This window comes from Hyaena hyaena, unplaced genomic scaffold (assembly GCF_003009895.1).
Source record: "Hyaena hyaena isolate Hyena2069 unplaced genomic scaffold, ASM300989v1 scaffold_160, whole genome shotgun sequence".
In the NCBI taxonomy this organism is placed as follows: Eukaryota; Metazoa; Chordata; class Mammalia; order Carnivora; family Hyaenidae; genus Hyaena; species Hyaena hyaena.
The window spans coordinates 2,780,167-2,799,339 of record NW_024080793.1 but is presented as its reverse complement, the minus strand read 5'-3'; the positions used below and the strand labels follow the sequence as shown (position 1 = coordinate 2,799,339).

The 19,173-nt window shown below is 41.2% G+C and overlaps 1 protein-coding gene across 1 annotated transcript in view; it reads right to left on the bottom strand.

Moving 5' to 3' along the window:
* Positions 1-5,971: 5,971 nt before the first annotated feature.
* Positions 5,972-19,173, bottom strand: part of REEP5 (receptor accessory protein 5) — a 40,475-nt gene continuing 27,273 nt past the window's right edge. The window contains exons 4-5 of the mRNA XM_039239767.1: positions 13,672-13,840; positions 5,972-8,896 (exon numbers count right to left, since the gene is read on the bottom strand). Of these exons, the coding sequence (XP_039095698.1) occupies positions 8,847-8,896; positions 13,672-13,840 (219 nt within the window). The 3' untranslated portion in view covers positions 5,972-8,846. The remainder of the gene's footprint in view (positions 8,897-13,671; positions 13,841-19,173) is intronic.

Genomic DNA, 19,173 nt, shown 5'->3' with positions numbered 1-19,173 from the left:
CATTTTCTTCGACTTTTAAGTTAGTGAAATAAAATTTGAAACTGATTTTTATAAGCTTTTGCCTATGAACTAAGTAATGCTAGTAAAAGAAGTAATTAATGAGAATAAAATGGGAAGTGGAAGCTTAGTGTGAGTTTAAAACTAGAAGAAAATGGCTAAATCCTCTTGGACATTTATGAACAGCTAGTCTACAGATCATCTTAATTATTGTCATTGAGTATTCAGTTACTAGTTTTTTGACATGGAAAATCCTGGAGTTTTAGATTTGCTTATTTTGTAGGCTTCAGGACATTATTTTAATTGGAGTTACGGTATTACCTGTGCTTTAACGCCTTGAGATATACTTTTTCTTCAAAAACTAAATTGGATTGGGGATTCTGACTATTCCAAAGCCCTCTTTCTGAAAGTGGTAATTTTGTGTAAGATTTAAGAGAATCCCTATTCAGCCATGTGTTTTTGTCTGCTGAGCAGCAGCATTTGGGGAAGTGTCTTTTCTGACTCCATATGCTTCTGGAAGGGCTCTTAATTATAGGACATACCGCAGGTTATGACCCAAGCCAGACCAATGATTTATTTTTCAGGAATTTAAATCTGGAATAAAAACTGACATAGATGATGATAGGAACTAAGATATTTAATCTACAGATTTGAGTTATCCTGGGTCCTGTTCTTGAGGCCTGGTTTGGCTGTTTTGTGAATTCTATGAACTATACTTTATATCCTTCCAGTAAATCCTATTTTCATCAAGTTTTTATTGCTTGAGATAAAAAATTCCACTTGGTGACAAAATAAGTGAATCCAGAGTTTCAGTTTTAAATGGACTTACACACCCGGGCTATAGGAAGGTGATCTGTGGGTGTGCAGGAAGAAGTATTCAGATTTTTACTCTTTTCTCTCTTTAATAATTTCTATTACTCATTTTATAGTGAACATAGTGTAGCAGTTTATATATTTGATTTACAAATAAATATTGGGGCACTATGCAAAACAAGATTCAGAGTAGCCCTCTGGGAAGATATATCATTTAAGAATGTGTTTATGTGGGGCGCCTGGGTGGCTTAGTCGGTTAAGCGTCTGACTTTCGCTTAGGTCATGATCTCGCAGTTCTTGGGTTCGAGCCCCACGTCGGGCTCTGTGCTGACAGCCAGCTCAGAGCCTGGAGCCTGTTTCAGTCTGTGATTCCCTCTCTCTCTGACCCTCCCCTGCTCACGCTGTCTCTCTCTCTCTCCTAGAAATAAATAAAACATTAAAAAAAAAATTAAAAAAAAAAAAAAGAATGTGTTTATGTAACAAAACAATGAGGAACTTAAGCAGTAGTCACTTTTTTTGGAATAACATGAAATCCAAAAGTATACGTGTTGGTTCAAGTTGCTCAGTGATGCACTCATACCTTCCCATTCCACTGTCTGTGGCATGTTTCTAACAGCCTTATGATTGTTGTCTGAAGCTTATAAAAGGGCTGATAGAACATCAGATTTCAAGGCAGGATGAAAAGCTAGCTGTGCCGGCCACTTTTATCCCTGCTTTAGGAAAGCTAAAGATTTCTCGGAATCCCTCCTAGCCAACTTTCATTTAAGTCTCGTTGTCAAGAACTGTGGCTCATGTCCATCTTCAGCTGCAAGAGAGGCTAGGAAAGTGATTATATAGCTTTTACAGTCAAGAAAATGGAGTTAGCCAAGGAAGAAAGTTGAGACTGGATATTGGGGCAGTCAGCTTAAAAGATTTGTCACAGCGGTGCCTGGGTGGCTCAGTTGGTTAAGCACCGACTCTTGGTTTTGGCTCAGGTCATAAGCTCACGATTTGTGGGTTTGAGCCCTGCATCAGGCTCTGCAGTTGGCAGTGCTCGCTCTCTCCCTCTCTGCCCCTCCCTTGCTTGTGCTGTCTGTCTCTCAAACTTAAAAAAAAAAAAAAAAAGATTTGTCGCAGAAAGATGACCAGAGGCTAAACTTAAAATTAATTTGGTAATAGGGATTGTCAGAAAAGGTTTTTAGGGCTCTTTTCTGTAATGGTGTATTGCTTTTTCTTCATATTGTTGCGACCAGTGCATAACTGAACATTTCTTTTGCCAATCAAGTGAAATATAGAATCTTTTCTAATGAGCAAGACTGATCACTTATATGTTGAAATGCCATTTGTATTTATTTCAGTGAGTTATGTTCATATCCTTTATTATTATCAATAGTATACATAATGTAAAGAGCCAGCTAGTTTTATTTTATTTTAATGTTTTTATTTATTTCTGAGAGAGAGAGAGACAGTGTGAGCAGGGGAGGGTCAGAGAGAGAGGGAGACACAGAATCTGAAACAGGCTCCAGGCTCTGAGCTAGCTGCCACCAACTGTGAGATCATGACCTGAGCTAAAGTTGAACACTTAACCGACTGAGCCACCCAGGCGCCCCAGAGCCAGCTAGTTTTAATAGTTGCTTGGCTTTTTGTTTTTGTTTTTCTTTTAGGCATTAACTTCCATCTGTCCAAGAGGATGATATAGTTTTCCTTCCTTTACCCCTCAATGTATGCTTCCTGTCTTCCCTCCTACCAATATATTTTATAACTATTAATCAGTATTCAGAATTCACATTCCTATCCTATATTCCATTCATAGCTGAACCATACAGTACTTTGCTACCAAAAGTGTGGTCAGGGGTCCAACTGCACTGGTCTCCCCTCGGTAATTGTGAGAAATACAGAATCTTTGGCCCCAGCCCAGAATTTAAAAGATCCCCAAGGGATTCCTATGCTGCACATTAGAGTGAGAAACTGAAGGATGCTATTGTTATTTTTGTTTGGATTTGTGTTTTCCACAGAGCAAATTATTTTTTTATTTGCTTAGTTTTTTGAATATTTATCACTAACTCGACCACATACTATCAGCTGTCAAAATAATCCTTTTAAAGAGTTTTTCATATCAGTTTAATTTCATCTTTTTAAAGAAGTCACTTCTAGAGCCTGGTACTTGGTTCTAATCTCTACTGGTCACCCTTTAGGCCTAGTGCACAGCTTCACTCTGGGTTCTCTCTTCACCGTCATCCAGATTGTCTTGCTCCACTGCTTTGCTGTTTTAGATATCCTGTATTATGGAATCTTGTGCATTCTGTCTTGGGTTACGTCCTTGTTTGCAGCCCATCTTAAGGATTTTTCTGGGGAAAATGCAAGGGGGTTGGTGAATGTTCTTACACTTTGCATGTCTGAAAGTGTCATCATTCTACCCTCACACAGTTTGTCAGAGTATAGAGTTAGATTTGAAAGTCATTTTATTTCAGAAGTTCAAGGACATTGCTTCGTGGTCTGACTAATGTTACAGCTGAAGGGAAGTCCAAGCCACTCTATTATTATTATTTTTTTAATGTTTTTGTTTATGTCTGAGAGAGAGACAGCGTGAGCAGGGGAGGGTCAGAGAGAGAGGGAGACACAGAATCCGAAGCAGACTCCAGGCTCTGAGCTGTCAGCACAGAACCCGACGTGGGGCTTGAACCCATGAACCATGTGATCATGACCTGAGCCGAAGTCGGTCGCTTAACTGACTGAGCCACCCAGGTGCCCCTAAGCCATTCTAGTTAATGATATTCTGTGACTCACATTTTTCTTGTTGAAGCTCACAAAATTTACCTATTCTAAAATACCATAGTAGTGTTCTTTGGACTTTTTTGTATATTGTGCTGGGTACCTAATGGGTCTTTCAATCTGGAAACCAGTGTTCTTCAGTTCTGGGAATTTTCTTGAAAATAATATTGATGGAACTCCTTTCTGATCTTGGAACTCCTTATTTGGATATTAGATGTGCTGGACTAGTTCTCAAATTTTCTCATCTTTTTTCCCCTCTTATTTCCATTTCTTTGCCTTTATATTCTATTTCTAATTCTATTTCCTAGAATTCCTCAGCTCTGTCTTCCAACCCCTTTATTGAGCTGTTCATTTTTCTTGTATTTTCAACTACTCCAAGCTCTTTTGTCATCTGAATATTTCCTTTTTTTAGCATTTTGTTCTTTATTTATGGGTGTAATTCTTATTTCTCTGGGGGCATGCTTTATATTCCTTTGTTTTCAGTTTCCTTTTTGTTGTTGGTGGTGGTTTTTATTTTCATCCCTGTCATACTAAGTGACTTTCCTTAGATTGATGGTGGGGGGAGGGAGTTGTTGGTTTTTTAGATTGATGGGTTTTTGATTGAAAAACCAAAAAGCTGATTGGAAGTTCTGAGCACAGAAAGAAAGGTCTGCAGACTGAATTTTGCTATAAGGATATCGGAGTCAGATGTTTCTTTAGGGGAAATTTCCAAGATCCGCAGTGTTTTTCTTAGACCTGTCCCCTAGAGTCCCAACACATTCCCAGGAGGACAAAGGCCTGGGCACCCAGTGGGAGAAGTTGGGAGTGGGGGAAATGGGTCTTAGCGTTGAGTCTCTCAATCCTGTTTCTATTACAACTTCTCTCACTTAACTCTGCCTGTGTTCTCCCCACTCCAAAGATACTCTATCCATGGAGGACAAACTGCCAGTCTTTTGCCTGGAAGAGGATAAAGTATTTCTTTCTCCATTCAAAAAAATTTTTTTTAGTTCCCTCCCAACATTAAGGTTGCTCTTTGCAGTTACTTTGATTTTAGGGGTGACTTTATAATGAAAAAGAAAATACTTATTTTGAGAGAGTACAAGCAGGGGAGGGTCAGAGAGAGATGGGGAGAGAGAGAATCCCAAGCAGGCTCTGCATTGTCAACACAGAGCCTGATGCAGGGCTTGAACCTGCAAACTGCAAGATCATGACCTGAGCCAAAATCCAAAAGTCAGGCACTTAATAAGACAGCCACCCAGGTGCCCCTATAATGAAAAAATAATTTTAATGTTTGTTTATTTTGAGAGAGAGACCAAGTGCAAGTGGGGGAGGGACAGAGAGAGGGAGAGAGAATCCCAAGCAGGCTTCATGCTCCCAGTTTAGAGCAGGATGCAGGGCTCGATCTCACCAACTGTGAGATCTTGACCTGAGCTGAAATAAAAAATCAGATGCTTAATCAACTGAGCCACACAGGCACCCTGTAGTGAAATGTCTATACCAAAGAGATTAGGTGTGGCAGGCAGAATAATGTGTTGTCCCTCCCCTGCCCCCCCCAAAAAAACCTTTGTGAATATCACTTTATATGACAAAAGGCCATGCAGATGTGATTAGGAATCGTCAGCTGGAGAAAGTAGTGGTTATCCAGGTGGACCCATTGTAATCCAGGTGGATCCTTAATAAAAGGGAAGCAGAAGCTCGAGTGCTAAGGGGCCACAAGTCAGTGAATGCAAGCGGCGTCTAGCTGAAAGCAGCAAGGAAATGGATTCTCCCCGGGTCTCCAGAGGAATGCAGGCCCTTTTGGATGTCTGATCTCCAGAACTGTAAGCTACTAAATTTTTTGAGCCTCTAAATTTGTGGCAATATGTTATAGCAACATTAGGAAACACACCTGGTGAACTAATGTTAGAGAAGACAAACTGTCTCCAGACCTTGGGATTCTTGACTTCAGTATGGTTTCTACAAGTTCTCAACACTGGTTACATAGTAGAATCACCCTACAGTTTTAAAAGCATACTGGTACCTGGGTACCACATTAATGTTAGAATTTCTGGTAGTGGAGGCAGATCCCAACATTTTTGGAAAGCTTCTCAGGTGATTGTAATACGCAGCCAGATCTAAAAACCGCGTTATACTAAGTGTAAAGGTAGTGTTTATCTAACCCAATGGTTTTATCTCAAAGTGTTGCTCCTGGATCATCAGCATCACCTGGGGATTTACTGGAACTGCAGATTTTTCAGTCCCACCCCAGACCTACTGAATCAGAAACTCTGGATGGGACCAGCAATCTGTTAGAACAATCCCCTCCTCTGCAGAGAAATTCCAATGCACACTGAAGTTTGAAAACCATTGATCTAACCAAAGAACCTCCTTATTGCTCTTAATATTCCATGAGATGTATATTATAAAGAGATTTCATAAGCCAATATTGTAATAAAGAGCCAGAAAAGATTTAATTAAGGTCATTCTCAAACATTTCCTATTGTACTACATAGAACTTAATATCTGATGGCTAAGGATGTGAACTCTTACTCTAGACATCATGATTCTAGATATACAGAAATGTAAAAGCAGTGGTAGAAGACAAAGTTGACCGAAGCATGCCTCCAGAAGCAGACATTTTAAATAAAATTCTCAAGTTCCTCATTACTCGGTCTCTCCTTAAGTACAGAGTAATTTGCAGGCACATGCAAGAAAATATACTTAACAGGCAACCAACTTCTAGGAGCCTGTGTGTAACACAATATGTGGTAGAAAGCAGCTTAGGTTTCCTTTAAATCTAGTGCTAATTGCTAGAAGCGTTTCAGGGTTGTTTTCCTTGGGGGGTTTTTCCTCTGACACAAAGTAACCACCAGGGGAAGATTATAGGCCAGGTGAAGAATGAGGTTAATAAAAAGCAGTGTTTAAGGTTCATTTACCTTTATTTACTTCAGATATTGCTTAAATGATTCTAGATTTTTTTTAAAGACCCAGAAAATAAAATGAAGCATAACAGTGAGATAACAGAATTTTATTTACATCCATTTCCATTTAATATATCACATCTTCAGGATGGGTGATAACTTATTGAAAGGCTATGCTCATTTTCTTCAGGCTATGGATAGAAAACTCTCCCAGAGTAGCAATAACTGTTGATCTGAAAGCTTTCAAATAAGGGAAGAACTGTTGGGGAGATTGTTTGATTTTTACCCCTGAAACACCATTCATGTATATATAAATGCTTGTTTTCTAACTAGACACAGGCTCAGTTAATTTTTCAATTCTTCAGATACTCTAGCCATGGTGATATGTTATTTGGGAAATCTAAACAGACACAATTGCTCAACTCATTAACTTCTGTCATTAATATGTACACTTTCACTGCCAAAAAGAGTAACATAAATTTCTTACAGAATGCACTGCAGGAAGAAGCTGTAAGAACAAAATAATTGCATTTAGAATATATTTTCTTACTCTAGCAGTTTTTAAACTGGTATCAGCTTGTAAGTTGTTATGAGCAATAGTAACTTTTATGCTACCCGCTCTTGCCTGATATTTTATATTACTGAAAGTTAATATTCTACATGCTGACGACCTGATTATATATTCTGTATGCTAGAAGTTACTGCTTTTCATTCTTCTGCCACCAAGAAAAGTGTACTTTATTATGGGGAAAGGAATTTAAGTACTCCTGGAGGAACTGTTTTAAAATCAAGGCTTGATTTTCTCCCAATAATTAATTGCTTGTTTTCTAAGGTTTTTTCCCCCTTTAAGGTAAGTTTAATAAGATGCCTTATGATTACCACTGTCTTGCCAGAAAAATATAAATACCCTGATCCATATTACAATATTTAGGTGATATTGTCCCTAATTTTGGTATCTGATATTTTTTACATCATGAGATTTCATTATGATCTTACCCATTATCCAAAGGAGAACTAATCATCTCCTTTTTGTCTTAAAAAGTATTTTACAGATGGGAAAAACAAACTTGTTAGTTTTGGTATACTTGGTTTGTTTGGTCAGTGTCGTCTAACTCAGAAGGATGGTTGGTTTTTCTAGTCAAACGAGTTAAAGTTCCTATAAGCTGGCTGATCAAACTGGAAAGCTATGTTAACTTTTTGTTCTGTACGTAAACTATGTAGTTACCTGCAGTTTATCAAAACAGAGTATAAAGATGAAGGCATTTAAATGGACCACAAATTATTCTGACTTGTAAACTAGGGAGGCCTCTTGCATTAGACCTTAAAGGCCAGAGAAAGAAGGTGAAAGCAGCTTGACTTCACTGCCAACTGGATTATAGGTTATATCATCCTTTCATTCTCCCAGCCTTGCTCTCAGAGCCTGGTGTCATCATTAGCATGTAGCTGCTAATCATATAAACAAGAACATAATGTAATCGGAGATGGGAAAGTCTAGAGGTTCCTTAGGCTAGTTAAAAAAAAAAAAAAAAGACTAGGAAAGAAAACAAACCAACATGTTAATCAGCTTTGAAGGAGAAATCATAGATGGTTTCCATTATAGCATCTTAAAAACAGACAAATCTAAAGTTTGTAATCATATTTTTTAAGGCCATAAGACATTATTACTAGTTCTAGAGGGAGTTGGGAGCTGTGTATTACTCGTGTGTGTGTGTACGTTTCCCCATCTATCACCAAAGTGACTGCTTTACACAGCTATTCTGGTATTCAGCTGCTACAGTGAAAACCACCAGGCCAGCCCCTACCCAACCTCATTTGTCACCTAACTATTCATTGGATATATCAGTATTTGTTTTTTTTTTAACTTTCTGAAGTATTACTTAACACATCACACCAGCCCACTGGAAACCAGCTTTTGGCAGGCGCTCCCTATGAGCATTAAACATGTCACAGTCAGACAGTAACATTTCCCTACACGTATGTATGCACAAATACATTAAAAACATTTAGTACAAAATTGTACATAACCTGAAGTAGAATCTTAAAGGGTATCCTAAAATAGAAGTACAGAGAAAATGCATGCAGAGAGAGGCTGTTGAAGTACAAAGCCTGTGGGATATAGAATTTCAAGTTTCTATTTCCTGCAGGCTGATAACATACATCTTTTCCTACCCAGAGGCAAAATATATTTTCTAAAAATTTGGACGCTGCCCATTGCATTAAATTTAAATGCCCCCTATGTATATAGACAGTAAAAGCAAAGAAAAAAAAAACACATTCCTTTTTTTAATATATCAAAAATGTTTCAAGGCAACATTATTAAAATGATTATACCACAGTCCCTAATATGACATCAAGCGCTAATAGGAAGGTACAGAGAGGGCAGAAAGGTCTCATCCAGTCAGGGGTTTAGGTGCTCTTTTTTTCTTCACCGAGTAAATTCACTGCTGCTTTCTTGGCTGTCGGGAGGAAAGAAAATTATGTCAAGACTATCTGCAATGCCAGCTCTGTGCCTAATGTACTGACAAGATAGCAACTTGGATGGCTCATACTCAGATGAGAACACACTGAGGTCTGCAGCAGGGCTGAGAGTTTCCAGGAAGTGGACAAGACAGACCTCTTCAGAGCAAGATCCCGAGTACCCCAGCAGAGCTCTTCAAGGCCATCTAGCCTAACCTCCCACAGTAACCGTGTCCTCTACGTCCTCCTCCATGTTGTCACAAGAAGCAGGGACTCCCTGGGCATGTAATGCTCCTCTGCACAAGCAAGAAATTCTTGTTTGGGTCTGGGTGCTCACCTGTTTAATTTGACTATGTCTCAGTCTGATGACAACTAGGTCCTCCATCCCATGGTGACAAAAAAAAAAAAAAATCAGAGTGTCCTTCTTCCTACACCTCAGAAATGGAAGTATTTATACACCTTTATATTATCTTCATTGTGCTACCATTTCCCTCTAAGTGTTTGAGTTAGTGGCAATATACTACATTCACCAAGAAAATATTCTTATATCTATAGGAGATAAACTTTCCTCTTCCTAATTACCAAGCGACTTGAAATGTGCTAGAAGAACTAGTGTGGTGTGTGAGATGGAGGGGGGTGGGGGGGAGATGTTACAGAAGCTTCTAGGGCCTCCTGGAAGAATCTGCAAAGCACACCTGTTTTTGATGGGGCCGAGTCAAGCACTACCAGTCCCTACCTATTCACTAGCTGCCTGAGAGCTGTTCTCCCTTTGCTTAAAGTTGCTGAACAAAGTTAACAAGAAATTGTAGCCTCTCTCTTAACTAGCCCATTATAAAAATTTACTTCCTGTAGAATCCAGAAGTTTTGAAGAAAAGTCTAAAATGGGTCAGCATGTAAGTCCCTCCTAACTTATTTTCATTCTTATACTCCTGCTTAGCAATGTGTCCTATCAAAGTAAAATTGGATTTTAGAGTACTGACATCTAAGAGAACTGAGGGACTAAGAAATGTGAGTGAACTAGACGGAAGTGACATCACCAGAGGCTGCTGGTTAGGCCAAGGCAAGGAACAGGAAGGAAATTTCTTAAAAGGATACTGGCAATCCCCAGGTGGGAGGACATGAAGGCTACAAGTCAGAAAACACTTAAAAACGGGGGGAAGGAGTGCAAGTAGGCTGGCGCGGTGTGCCTGGGAGAGGAGTCCAGTGGAGAGAGGGTGTGTGGGGACAACAAGGAGAACGCACCCGAGCTGCTGGAGAGCTGCCCCGGGGATCTCACTTGCCCAGTGGTCAGCTCGATCCTCCTCTCCCACTTTCTAATTACCACCGAGCTCTCAAAACAAAATGGTAAATCTTCATCCCTCGCTACTTCTGTCCAATTTCTAAAACCCTTCCTGTGCCCTCTAGAACTCAAGACCCAGTCATCGGCAAAACCTCCTCTATCTCCATCCAGATCTCCGAAAATTTTCTTTCACCTTCTTGCCTTTACAGAAATCAGGCTGTTCCCTGAGGACACTGCTGTCTCAGGCGGTGGCTATTTTTTCTTTCTTCCTTGACCCTAGTACGCGCAGGTCTGGAGGGTTTGGTAAGCAGTCTTTGTTCTTCATTGCCACGTTCAGAATCTCATGGCATCAGATTATATACGCCACCAGCCTTTCTTTTTCCAGTCACCTCAGACCCTTGGGCTGTGCTGCGTCATTCTTTTAAGATTTCCAAATTTAGTTATTGGCGACTTCAGTATTTTTCCAGTATCCTGGCGTCTCAGCCGCCCCCTCCAGTAACCTTTACGCTCCATCCTACCGATCCCCTCCTCTTTCCTGACCCCAGGCACTCACTCCACGATCCTCATCACTACCTGTGGCCACAGTCCCTCTATAGTCTCAGTGTCCAGCATCCCCTCTCCCCTACCACACCCAGCTGTGCAGCACACGCCCTCTGTTCTCCTGATTCAGAGTCCTCCCCGCCACCTTTTCCACCGTCCCTTCCCTCCTCGGCCAGCTGAAGTTCCAACATCAGACACTAAGCGCTCCCTGGTCCCTCTCTCACTTCACGGTTCTTTACGCAGTCAGCCTTGGCATAGGTCCCCACTGGCTCTGCAGCTGCAGAGCTAAGTGTGTCACTTGACCTCACTTTAAGTCCACCAACACAACCTCAAGTGAGCCTCTACTACTCCTGACAGTCACGTGGCACTGCCCCGGTCGGTCCGCTCTCCCAAGGTCCTGAAGCGACCAGCAACCGACAGTCACGCTCACTGGTTACTCGTCTGCGCTGCTTTCACACTAGTGTAGCAGAACTGAGTAGTTCCAAGCCAGAGCTGATGGCTCACAGAAATAACATTTATTATCCAACCCTTCACAGAAAAAGTCTGCTGACCCCAGTCCTAGGTACCTATTCCATACCATCTTGTCCTTCTGTCACCATCTTCCCCATCCTCTCTCCACCTACTTCACTGAGAAATGTGGAGTAGCGGGAAAGTCCCTTCTGTAGGCGCCCACCACCACAGGCACTCACCTGCCAGCGTCTCTACTCGTGTTCTCAACTACTGTGCCCCGTGACCAGTCCTGTTCCTACTCTGGTTCCCGTCGCCTCTGGTCTAATTGGAGATGGAGCTCCAGCAGCTCTCTCCTCACTCACACCCACTTTTTGCTCTCTGCTGGATCATTCCCACTACTTTTCAGACATACTTTGTTCCTTCTACTTTCAGAAAAAGAAATAAACTACATCCCTAGGACCCTAGTTCTTTCTTCCAGGTGCAGCCCCGTTCTTCTCTTTTTTGCAGGAAATTTCCCAAAAGACTTCCCTACATTCTCTCAGCCTTGCTTCCCATCTCTCCAATTCATTCCAATCAGCATGTGGGTCCCACCACTCCACAAACTATGTTGTCAAGATCACCAGTGCCTTCACTGCCAAGTGTAATGGTCAGTTTTCAGTCGTTACCTAACTTGACCTGTGTCTGCAGCAGGTGACCCAATGGGAGTGGTAGTGTCCACTCTTTGAAACACTTTATTTGGCCCCAATGACACCAGTCACATGGTTTTCTTGCTACCACAACTGGCTGCTCCTTATCAGTCCACTCTTGTCAGTTGCTTCTCATCTCCCCAGTCTCAAAACATTGGGAGCCACCACCTCAGACCTTATATTTCTAACTACATTCACTTGCTTAATGATCTCATCTGGTCCCATGATCACTATCCTGCTGGTGACCCCCAAATGTATTATTTCTAGCCCAAACCTGTCTCCTGAACTCTCAACATATATGTCCAACTGGCTGCCTGACTACTCTAGGTACCTAATAGACCTAGAAACCATAGAGACCATAACCTCAAAGTTATGTCCAGAACCGAATTCCTTATTTTCCCCTCTAAACCTGCTGTATCTAGTCTTCCCCAGCTCCACACCAATTCTGTCCTTCCATGTGTTCTGGCTGAAGAGCTTGGCTTCATGCTGATTCCTCTCTTGTGCTCCATGCCTGAACCATAAGCAAATCCTATTCGTTCTACCTTCAAAATGTATCAAGAATCCTGAGGCTCCTTGGTGACTCCGTCGGTTAAGGATCCGACTCCTGATTTCAGCTCAGGTCATGATCTCATGGTTTGTGGGATCAAGCCCTGCAACAGGCTCTGTGCTGACAGTGCAGAGCCTGCCTGGGATTCTCTCTATCACTCGCTCTCTGCCCCTACCCTGCACTCTCAACAATAAATAAACATTAAAAGTATACATATCAAGAATCTAACGACTTCTTGCCCCCTACTGCTGCTACTATGAGCCAAGCCACCATCGTCCTCTCCAGCCAGATCCCTGCAAGCGCCTTGTTTCTTCTTGGTCTCCCGGTTTCTTCCCCCTCCCCCTTCAGTCTACTCTCAGCACTGCAGCCTGTTAAACACAGGATGAATCACGTTGCTCTTCTCAAAACTGTCCAGCAGCACCCCATCTCCCAGAGTTAAGCCAAAGCCTCTACAAAAGCCTGTAAGACCTTACCTTATCTGTATCCTTCCAGCCGCCACTCCCCAACCTCTCTGACCTTATCTCCTTCTCTTCCTCTAGATCCATCCCTTCCAGCCATACTGCTGTTGCCTCCAGTTTAAACAGTTCTTTCTATCAGGAGCATTCTTCCCCATGGTTTCTTTCAAGTCTGTTTCAGAATAGTCTTCTTGATGAGGATTCCCTAAATCACTCTATTTAAAATTGTATCTTTCCCTCAGCCCCTGATATTCCCTGTCTACCTATCTGCTTTATTTTTCTCTATATCATCTAACTATATAACTTTAAATTTTTACTGTCTATTTCAACAAGAGTGTAAGCTACATGCGTTCAAGGAGTATGGTCTGTTTGGTTCATTGGTTCATCCCCAGTGCTATGTACGTGCTTGGCACAGATTAAGCACCTCAGGAAATAAATACTTGTTGAATGAATGAATCAGAACTTAAAGGGCATTCTCTTGACCTCTAACAAAAGCAAATTTGAAACAGTTCAACCTGTAATGAATTAAAAAGATTCTACTTATATGTAAACACAGATGATTCTCTAAAATCTCTGCCCACCACAGGAAAGTCATTTGTCCTAATGTGCTGACTAAACACTGCATCAAATGTGGGATGGTGGGAGAATCTTGGGAAAAGTAAAGGGCAACGGGCTAAGTGTTGGTAAAGAAAGCCCAGAGTAGCCTTGGCATTTGGCTGAGGAAAGCTGATAGGAAAGAAGAGAAGCAGCTTGATATTTGGGCCCAGTGCCTCTCGTGTCCTCTCACCTGCTGAACTCAGCTGCCCCTGAGTCTTACCTTCTTTAGTGATGGTATCTACGGTCTCTTTGGCTTTGTCCTTCAAGTCATTCACCATAGTGTCCACCTGGGACTCATGCTTCAGGAAGAAAGGATGGATGACACGCTTGTACAGCAGTTCCGCCCCGTTCGAAGGGCTCGGGGCCATGCACCACAACAGGAAGCCACACTGCATAAATGAGAGCCAGCAGGTTAGGGACGGCAGTGGGCATCCTGACAACACACACTGCTGCTGCCTCGGCTGTGTTCTCCAATAGCATTTCCAGTGTTCTTGGCAGGGTTCAAGTGCCCTTTTTTTGATGGAAGAAGAAACACCTGACAAATAATGACCTAGTAACGCTGAAACTGAAAAAAGAAAGGTAAAACACACCAAATCCGACATCCTAACTTCCTTCCTAACTTGGATCACTTTTTAGTTTATAGCTGCAAGAAGTTCTATTAATCATAACTCTTAAAACTCAATTTAAGAAACACAGTACTTAACTGCATGTATAAAGAAAACTCGGTCTAGGGGTGCACAGTCAGTTAAGTGACTGACTCTTTTCAGCTCAGGTCATGATCTCACGGTTTCTTGGGTTCCAGTCCCACATCAGGCTCTGCACGCTGGCCACATGTGGCGCCTGCCTGGGATTCTCTCTCTCTGCCCCTCCCCCGCTTACACTCCGTCTGTCTCAAAACAAAAACAGAAACAGAAGAAAGGAAAAAAGCTCTGTCTAGATGAGCCCGCAAGGCTTGTTCTCCGCAGGCTTACCCCAGTAGGTCTGTCACGTGTATTCTTCCTGTTTAGACACAACACCCTGGCCGTCTTTTGAGTTTTTCCCTTAGCAGAATCTCAGTTTTTGGTAGTTTTTGCCTTTAGGGAATCTTTACAATCAGCTGTTCATTATCTTCCACTTTGTAGATATCATTCCTAACTCCTATGGCTCTACTTTGCCATTGAAATAAAAACGAGACCAGAATTATGCCCTAAAAACTTTAAGAACAAGAATTGTCACTATATATATATATATACCCAAAAAAGTCTTACTGTTTATTCAAATGACAACAGCTCATTCTCATCTAAGACCCTGTAAAAAAAGAGCATATATACAGTGACATGCTCTTTTTCCCAGAAAGTTCAATAAATAGGGGCGCCTGGGTGGCTTAGTCAGTTAAGCGTCCGACTTTCGCTTAGGTCATGATCTCGTGGTTTGTGGGTTCGAGCCCCGCATCGGGCTCTGTGCTGACTGCCAGCTCAGAGCCTGGAGCCAGTTTCAGTCTGTGACTCCCTCTCTCTCTGACCCTCCCCTGCTCATGCTGTCTCTCTCTCTCTCTCTCTCTCCTAGAAATAAATAAAACATTAAAAAAATTACTAAAAAAAAAAAAAGTTCAATAAATAGCCTACTGGGTTCTCTTAGGGTGAAAGATTCCAACTATACTATATTCCAGACAGCGTAGGTGATATAAAAAATGAAGTCCTTTCTTGAGATTCTAAATCGGTACATTTTATAACTTCTCCTTAAAAAAAAAACAAAACAAACAAACAAAAAAAACGCTCTCACCTCTTCTGTTGTCCATTAAACTCTACAGCCTTAGTCCCTGTTATTCCAAACCAAAGAATGTATTCAAATAACCAAGAAGCTACAATGCTTTTCTAAGATAGTCTTTTGCGTTTGATCTAGAGCTAAAAAGCTGGTGAGGGACTAAGCCAGTAACTAAACTTTGGGTTTAAAATGCATATATTTGTGCCCCAAAGCTCACTCCATCAGTACCATGGTGGCTCTGAGAAATTTATATTGTATTTGTATAACATTCAAAATACAAAGCAAAACACAGGTTCTCAACAGATTACTCTCTCTGGATTATCTGAACTATATAACTCTCGAAAAGTAACATTCACAAACTAGAATTTGTTAGGCACAGGAGAGCAGGGGGCTAGCTATCAAAAGACAGGCTATGAGACTGGACCAAAAAAAAAAAAAATACAGTAAAGCTATATGCTTCTTATAAGAAACACACCTAAGACAAAACCAACTAGGAACACTGAAAATAAAGGAGTTGAAAGAGGGGCGCCTGGGTAGATCAGTTGGTTAAGCGTCCAGACTCTTGATTTCAGTTCAGGTCATGATCTCACAGTTTGTGGGATCGAGCACTATGTTGGGATCCATACTGACAGCACAGAGCTTGTTTGGGATTATCTTTCTCTGACCCTCCCCAGCTCCCGCTCCCTCGCTTCTCTCTCTCTCTCAAAATAAATAACTTTAAAAAAATAGATTGAAAAAGGTGTATCAGACACCAACTCTCAGAACAGCTTGTATAGTAATATTAACCATACATAAATATTATGTAAGGCAAAATAAGTAAACCATGATAAAGAAGGAAAACAATCTACCAAGTAGATTCATGTAAACCTACATATCTTTGACAATGTAAACTATATAGTTTTGTACATACGTATGTAATTATATAAAAAGTCAGAATTTTATAAATGGAGAAATTCCACACTCCTAGATTTTTAACACTTCCACCAGAAATTGATATATCAAACAAACTAGAAACTAGTAAGAATACAGAACATGGAATACAAAATTTAAAATCTTGATCTAAAGATATCCATCTCTCTCCACCTAACAAATTGATTTTAAGGGAGTCAGGGGCACCTGGGTGGCTCAGTCGATTGTGTGTCCGACTTTGGCTCAGGTCATGATCTTGCGGTTCATGAATTCGTGCCCCACATTGGGCTCTGTGCTGACAGCTGGGAGCCTGGAGCCTGCTTCGGATTCTGTATCTCCCTCTCTCTGCTCCTCCCCCCTTCAAACTCTGTCTCTCTCTCTCAAAAATAAATAAGCATTGAAAAAAAAACTGTATGGCCAATTAATTTTTGAAAAAGCAGGAAAGAGTATCCAGTGGAAAAAAGACAGCCTCTTTAACAGATGGTGCTAGGAGAACTGGAGAGCAACATGCAAAAGAATAAAACTAGACCACTTTCTTACAACTCAAAATGGATGAAGGACCTGAATGGGAGACAGGAAACCATCAAAACCCTAGAGGAGAAAGCAAGAAACAACCTCCTTGACCTCAGCCGCAGCAATTTCTTACTCAACACATCTCCAGAGGCAAGGGAATTGAGCAAAAATGAACTATTGGGATAAAAATCTTCTGTACGGCAAAGGAAACAATCAACAAAACTAATAGGCAACTGACGGAATGGGAAAAGATAGTTGCAAATGACATATGGGATAAAGGGCTAGTATCCAAAACCTATAAGGAATTCACCAAACTCCACACCTGAAAAACAAATAAGCCAGTGAAGAAATGGGCAGAAGACAGGAACAGACACTTCTCCAAAGAAGACATCCAGATGGCCAACAGACATGAAACGATGCTCAGCATCCCTCATCATCAGGGAAATACAAACCTAAACCACACTGAGATACCACCTCATGCCAGTCAGAGTGGCTAAAATGAACAAATCAGGAGACTCTAGATGCTGGCAAGGATGTGGAGAAACGGGCACCCTCCTACACTGTTTGTGGGAATGTAAACTGGTGCAGCCGCTCTGGAAAACTGGAGGTTCCTCAAAAAATTAATAATAGAACTGACTCAGCAATAGCACTGCTAGGAATTTACCCAAGGGATACAGGAGTGCTGATGCAGAGGGGCACATGTACCCCAATGTTCATAGCAGCACTGTCAACAATAGCCAAAACATGGAAAGAGCCTAAGTGTCCATCAACAGACGAATGGATCAAGAAGATGTGGTTTATCTATACTATGGAATACTACATGGCAATGAGAAAGAATGAAATCTGGCCTTTTGTAGCAAAGTGGATGGAACTCGAGGGTGTTATGCTGAGTGAAATAAGTCAGGCAGAGAAAGACAGATACCATGTTTTCACTCATATGTGGAACTCTCAGGAGAAACTTAACAGAGGACCATAGGGGAGGGGAAGGGGAAAAAATAGTTAAGGAGAGAGAGGGAGACAAACCATAAGAGTCTCTTAAATACTGAGAACAAACTGAGGGTTGATGGGGGTGGGGGAGAAGGGAAAATAAGTGATGGGTATGGAGGAGGGCACTTGTTGGGGTGAGCACTGGGTATTATATGGAAACCAACTTGCCAATAAAAAGAAAAAGAGTTATATATTATAGCGGATAGAGGTTAAAAGAATGGTCTCAAGAGATACTGGGCTCTAATCCTGGTTCTGCAACTTACCAGCGAAGCAAACCTTGTATATGTTACTTAATTGCCTAAGTCTGTATAGACTCTAAAAAGATATTAACTGAAATTTTTTAAAAATCTACCTCACATAGATTTTGTGAGAAAGTAAGAAACATCTGGAACATCTAGGAGAGCTGGGACTTTGTCTCTGTTCTAACAATATTGTCTTCCACCAACAGCCATGAAACAGTAATAGGCTAACTGATAATCTTTAAATGGGGTAATTACAATCAAATCTCAGAACCCATATATACCCTTTTTAAACAATTATTTTGTAACTCTTTTAGTACCTGAAATAAAATAATGGTACACCTACACATATAATTACCAAAAAAAGGAAAATTAAGAAGTTCTCTAACTACTATAATATACAGGAAAAATAAAATGGAAGTAATTTATCACAAACAATATATATTTTCAGGGCACCTGGGTGGCTCAGTCAGTTAAGCATCTGACTTTGGCTCAGGTCATCATGATCTCAGTTCATGGGTTTGAGCCCCACTTCGGACTCTGTGCTGACAGCTCAGAGCCTGGAGCCTGCTTCAGATTGTCTCCCTCTCTCTCTGCCCCTCCCCTGCTCACGCTCTGTCTTTCTCTCTCTCAAAAAATAAGCATTAAATATATATATATATTTTCTCAACATGTAAATCTTCAAGCCAAACTATACTAGACAATACCATAAAATACTCCTAAGTAGAATCAGTGACTATTAACAGCTACAAACAAAATTTTCTCCAAATATTTCCAAAAGGTTGGTAATTTCTCAACTGGAGGGACTACAAAGGCTGCTTCCCATATCTGAACACTTAACCAAAGGCAATTCCCTGTCGTAATCCCCAAGTTATGATTTTAAGCCAACCCTCCCTCAACCCTCCTACCCCTGACTCCACAGCTCATTTCCTGAGCATAACAGCAGGAAGATGGAATGCTCAGAGAGAAGCAATGGGGGGAAAGCATGGCAACAGGAAGGGGAAGAGCAAAAACATTCAGACCCACCACTTCCTAGTCTCACCACACACGTCTGTGCAACCAACCCAAACTCCACCAAACCCTCAGACATACATCATGGCATCATAAGACCCTCTGCTACAGGTCCAAGCCCTTCAGTGAAGCCAATTCCTTGAAATACTCTCAGCACCTCAGTATTTGTAGGCAGTTCCATTTTTCCTGCTAGCTTTCCCAGAGACTCTGCTCTAACACCTGCTGGGCTTGGATGGCTATCCCAGTGAATTATAAGAAGATACTGCCAGAGAAACCTTGATTTTCTTAACTAAATTTCATAATTTGCAATTTGTATTAAC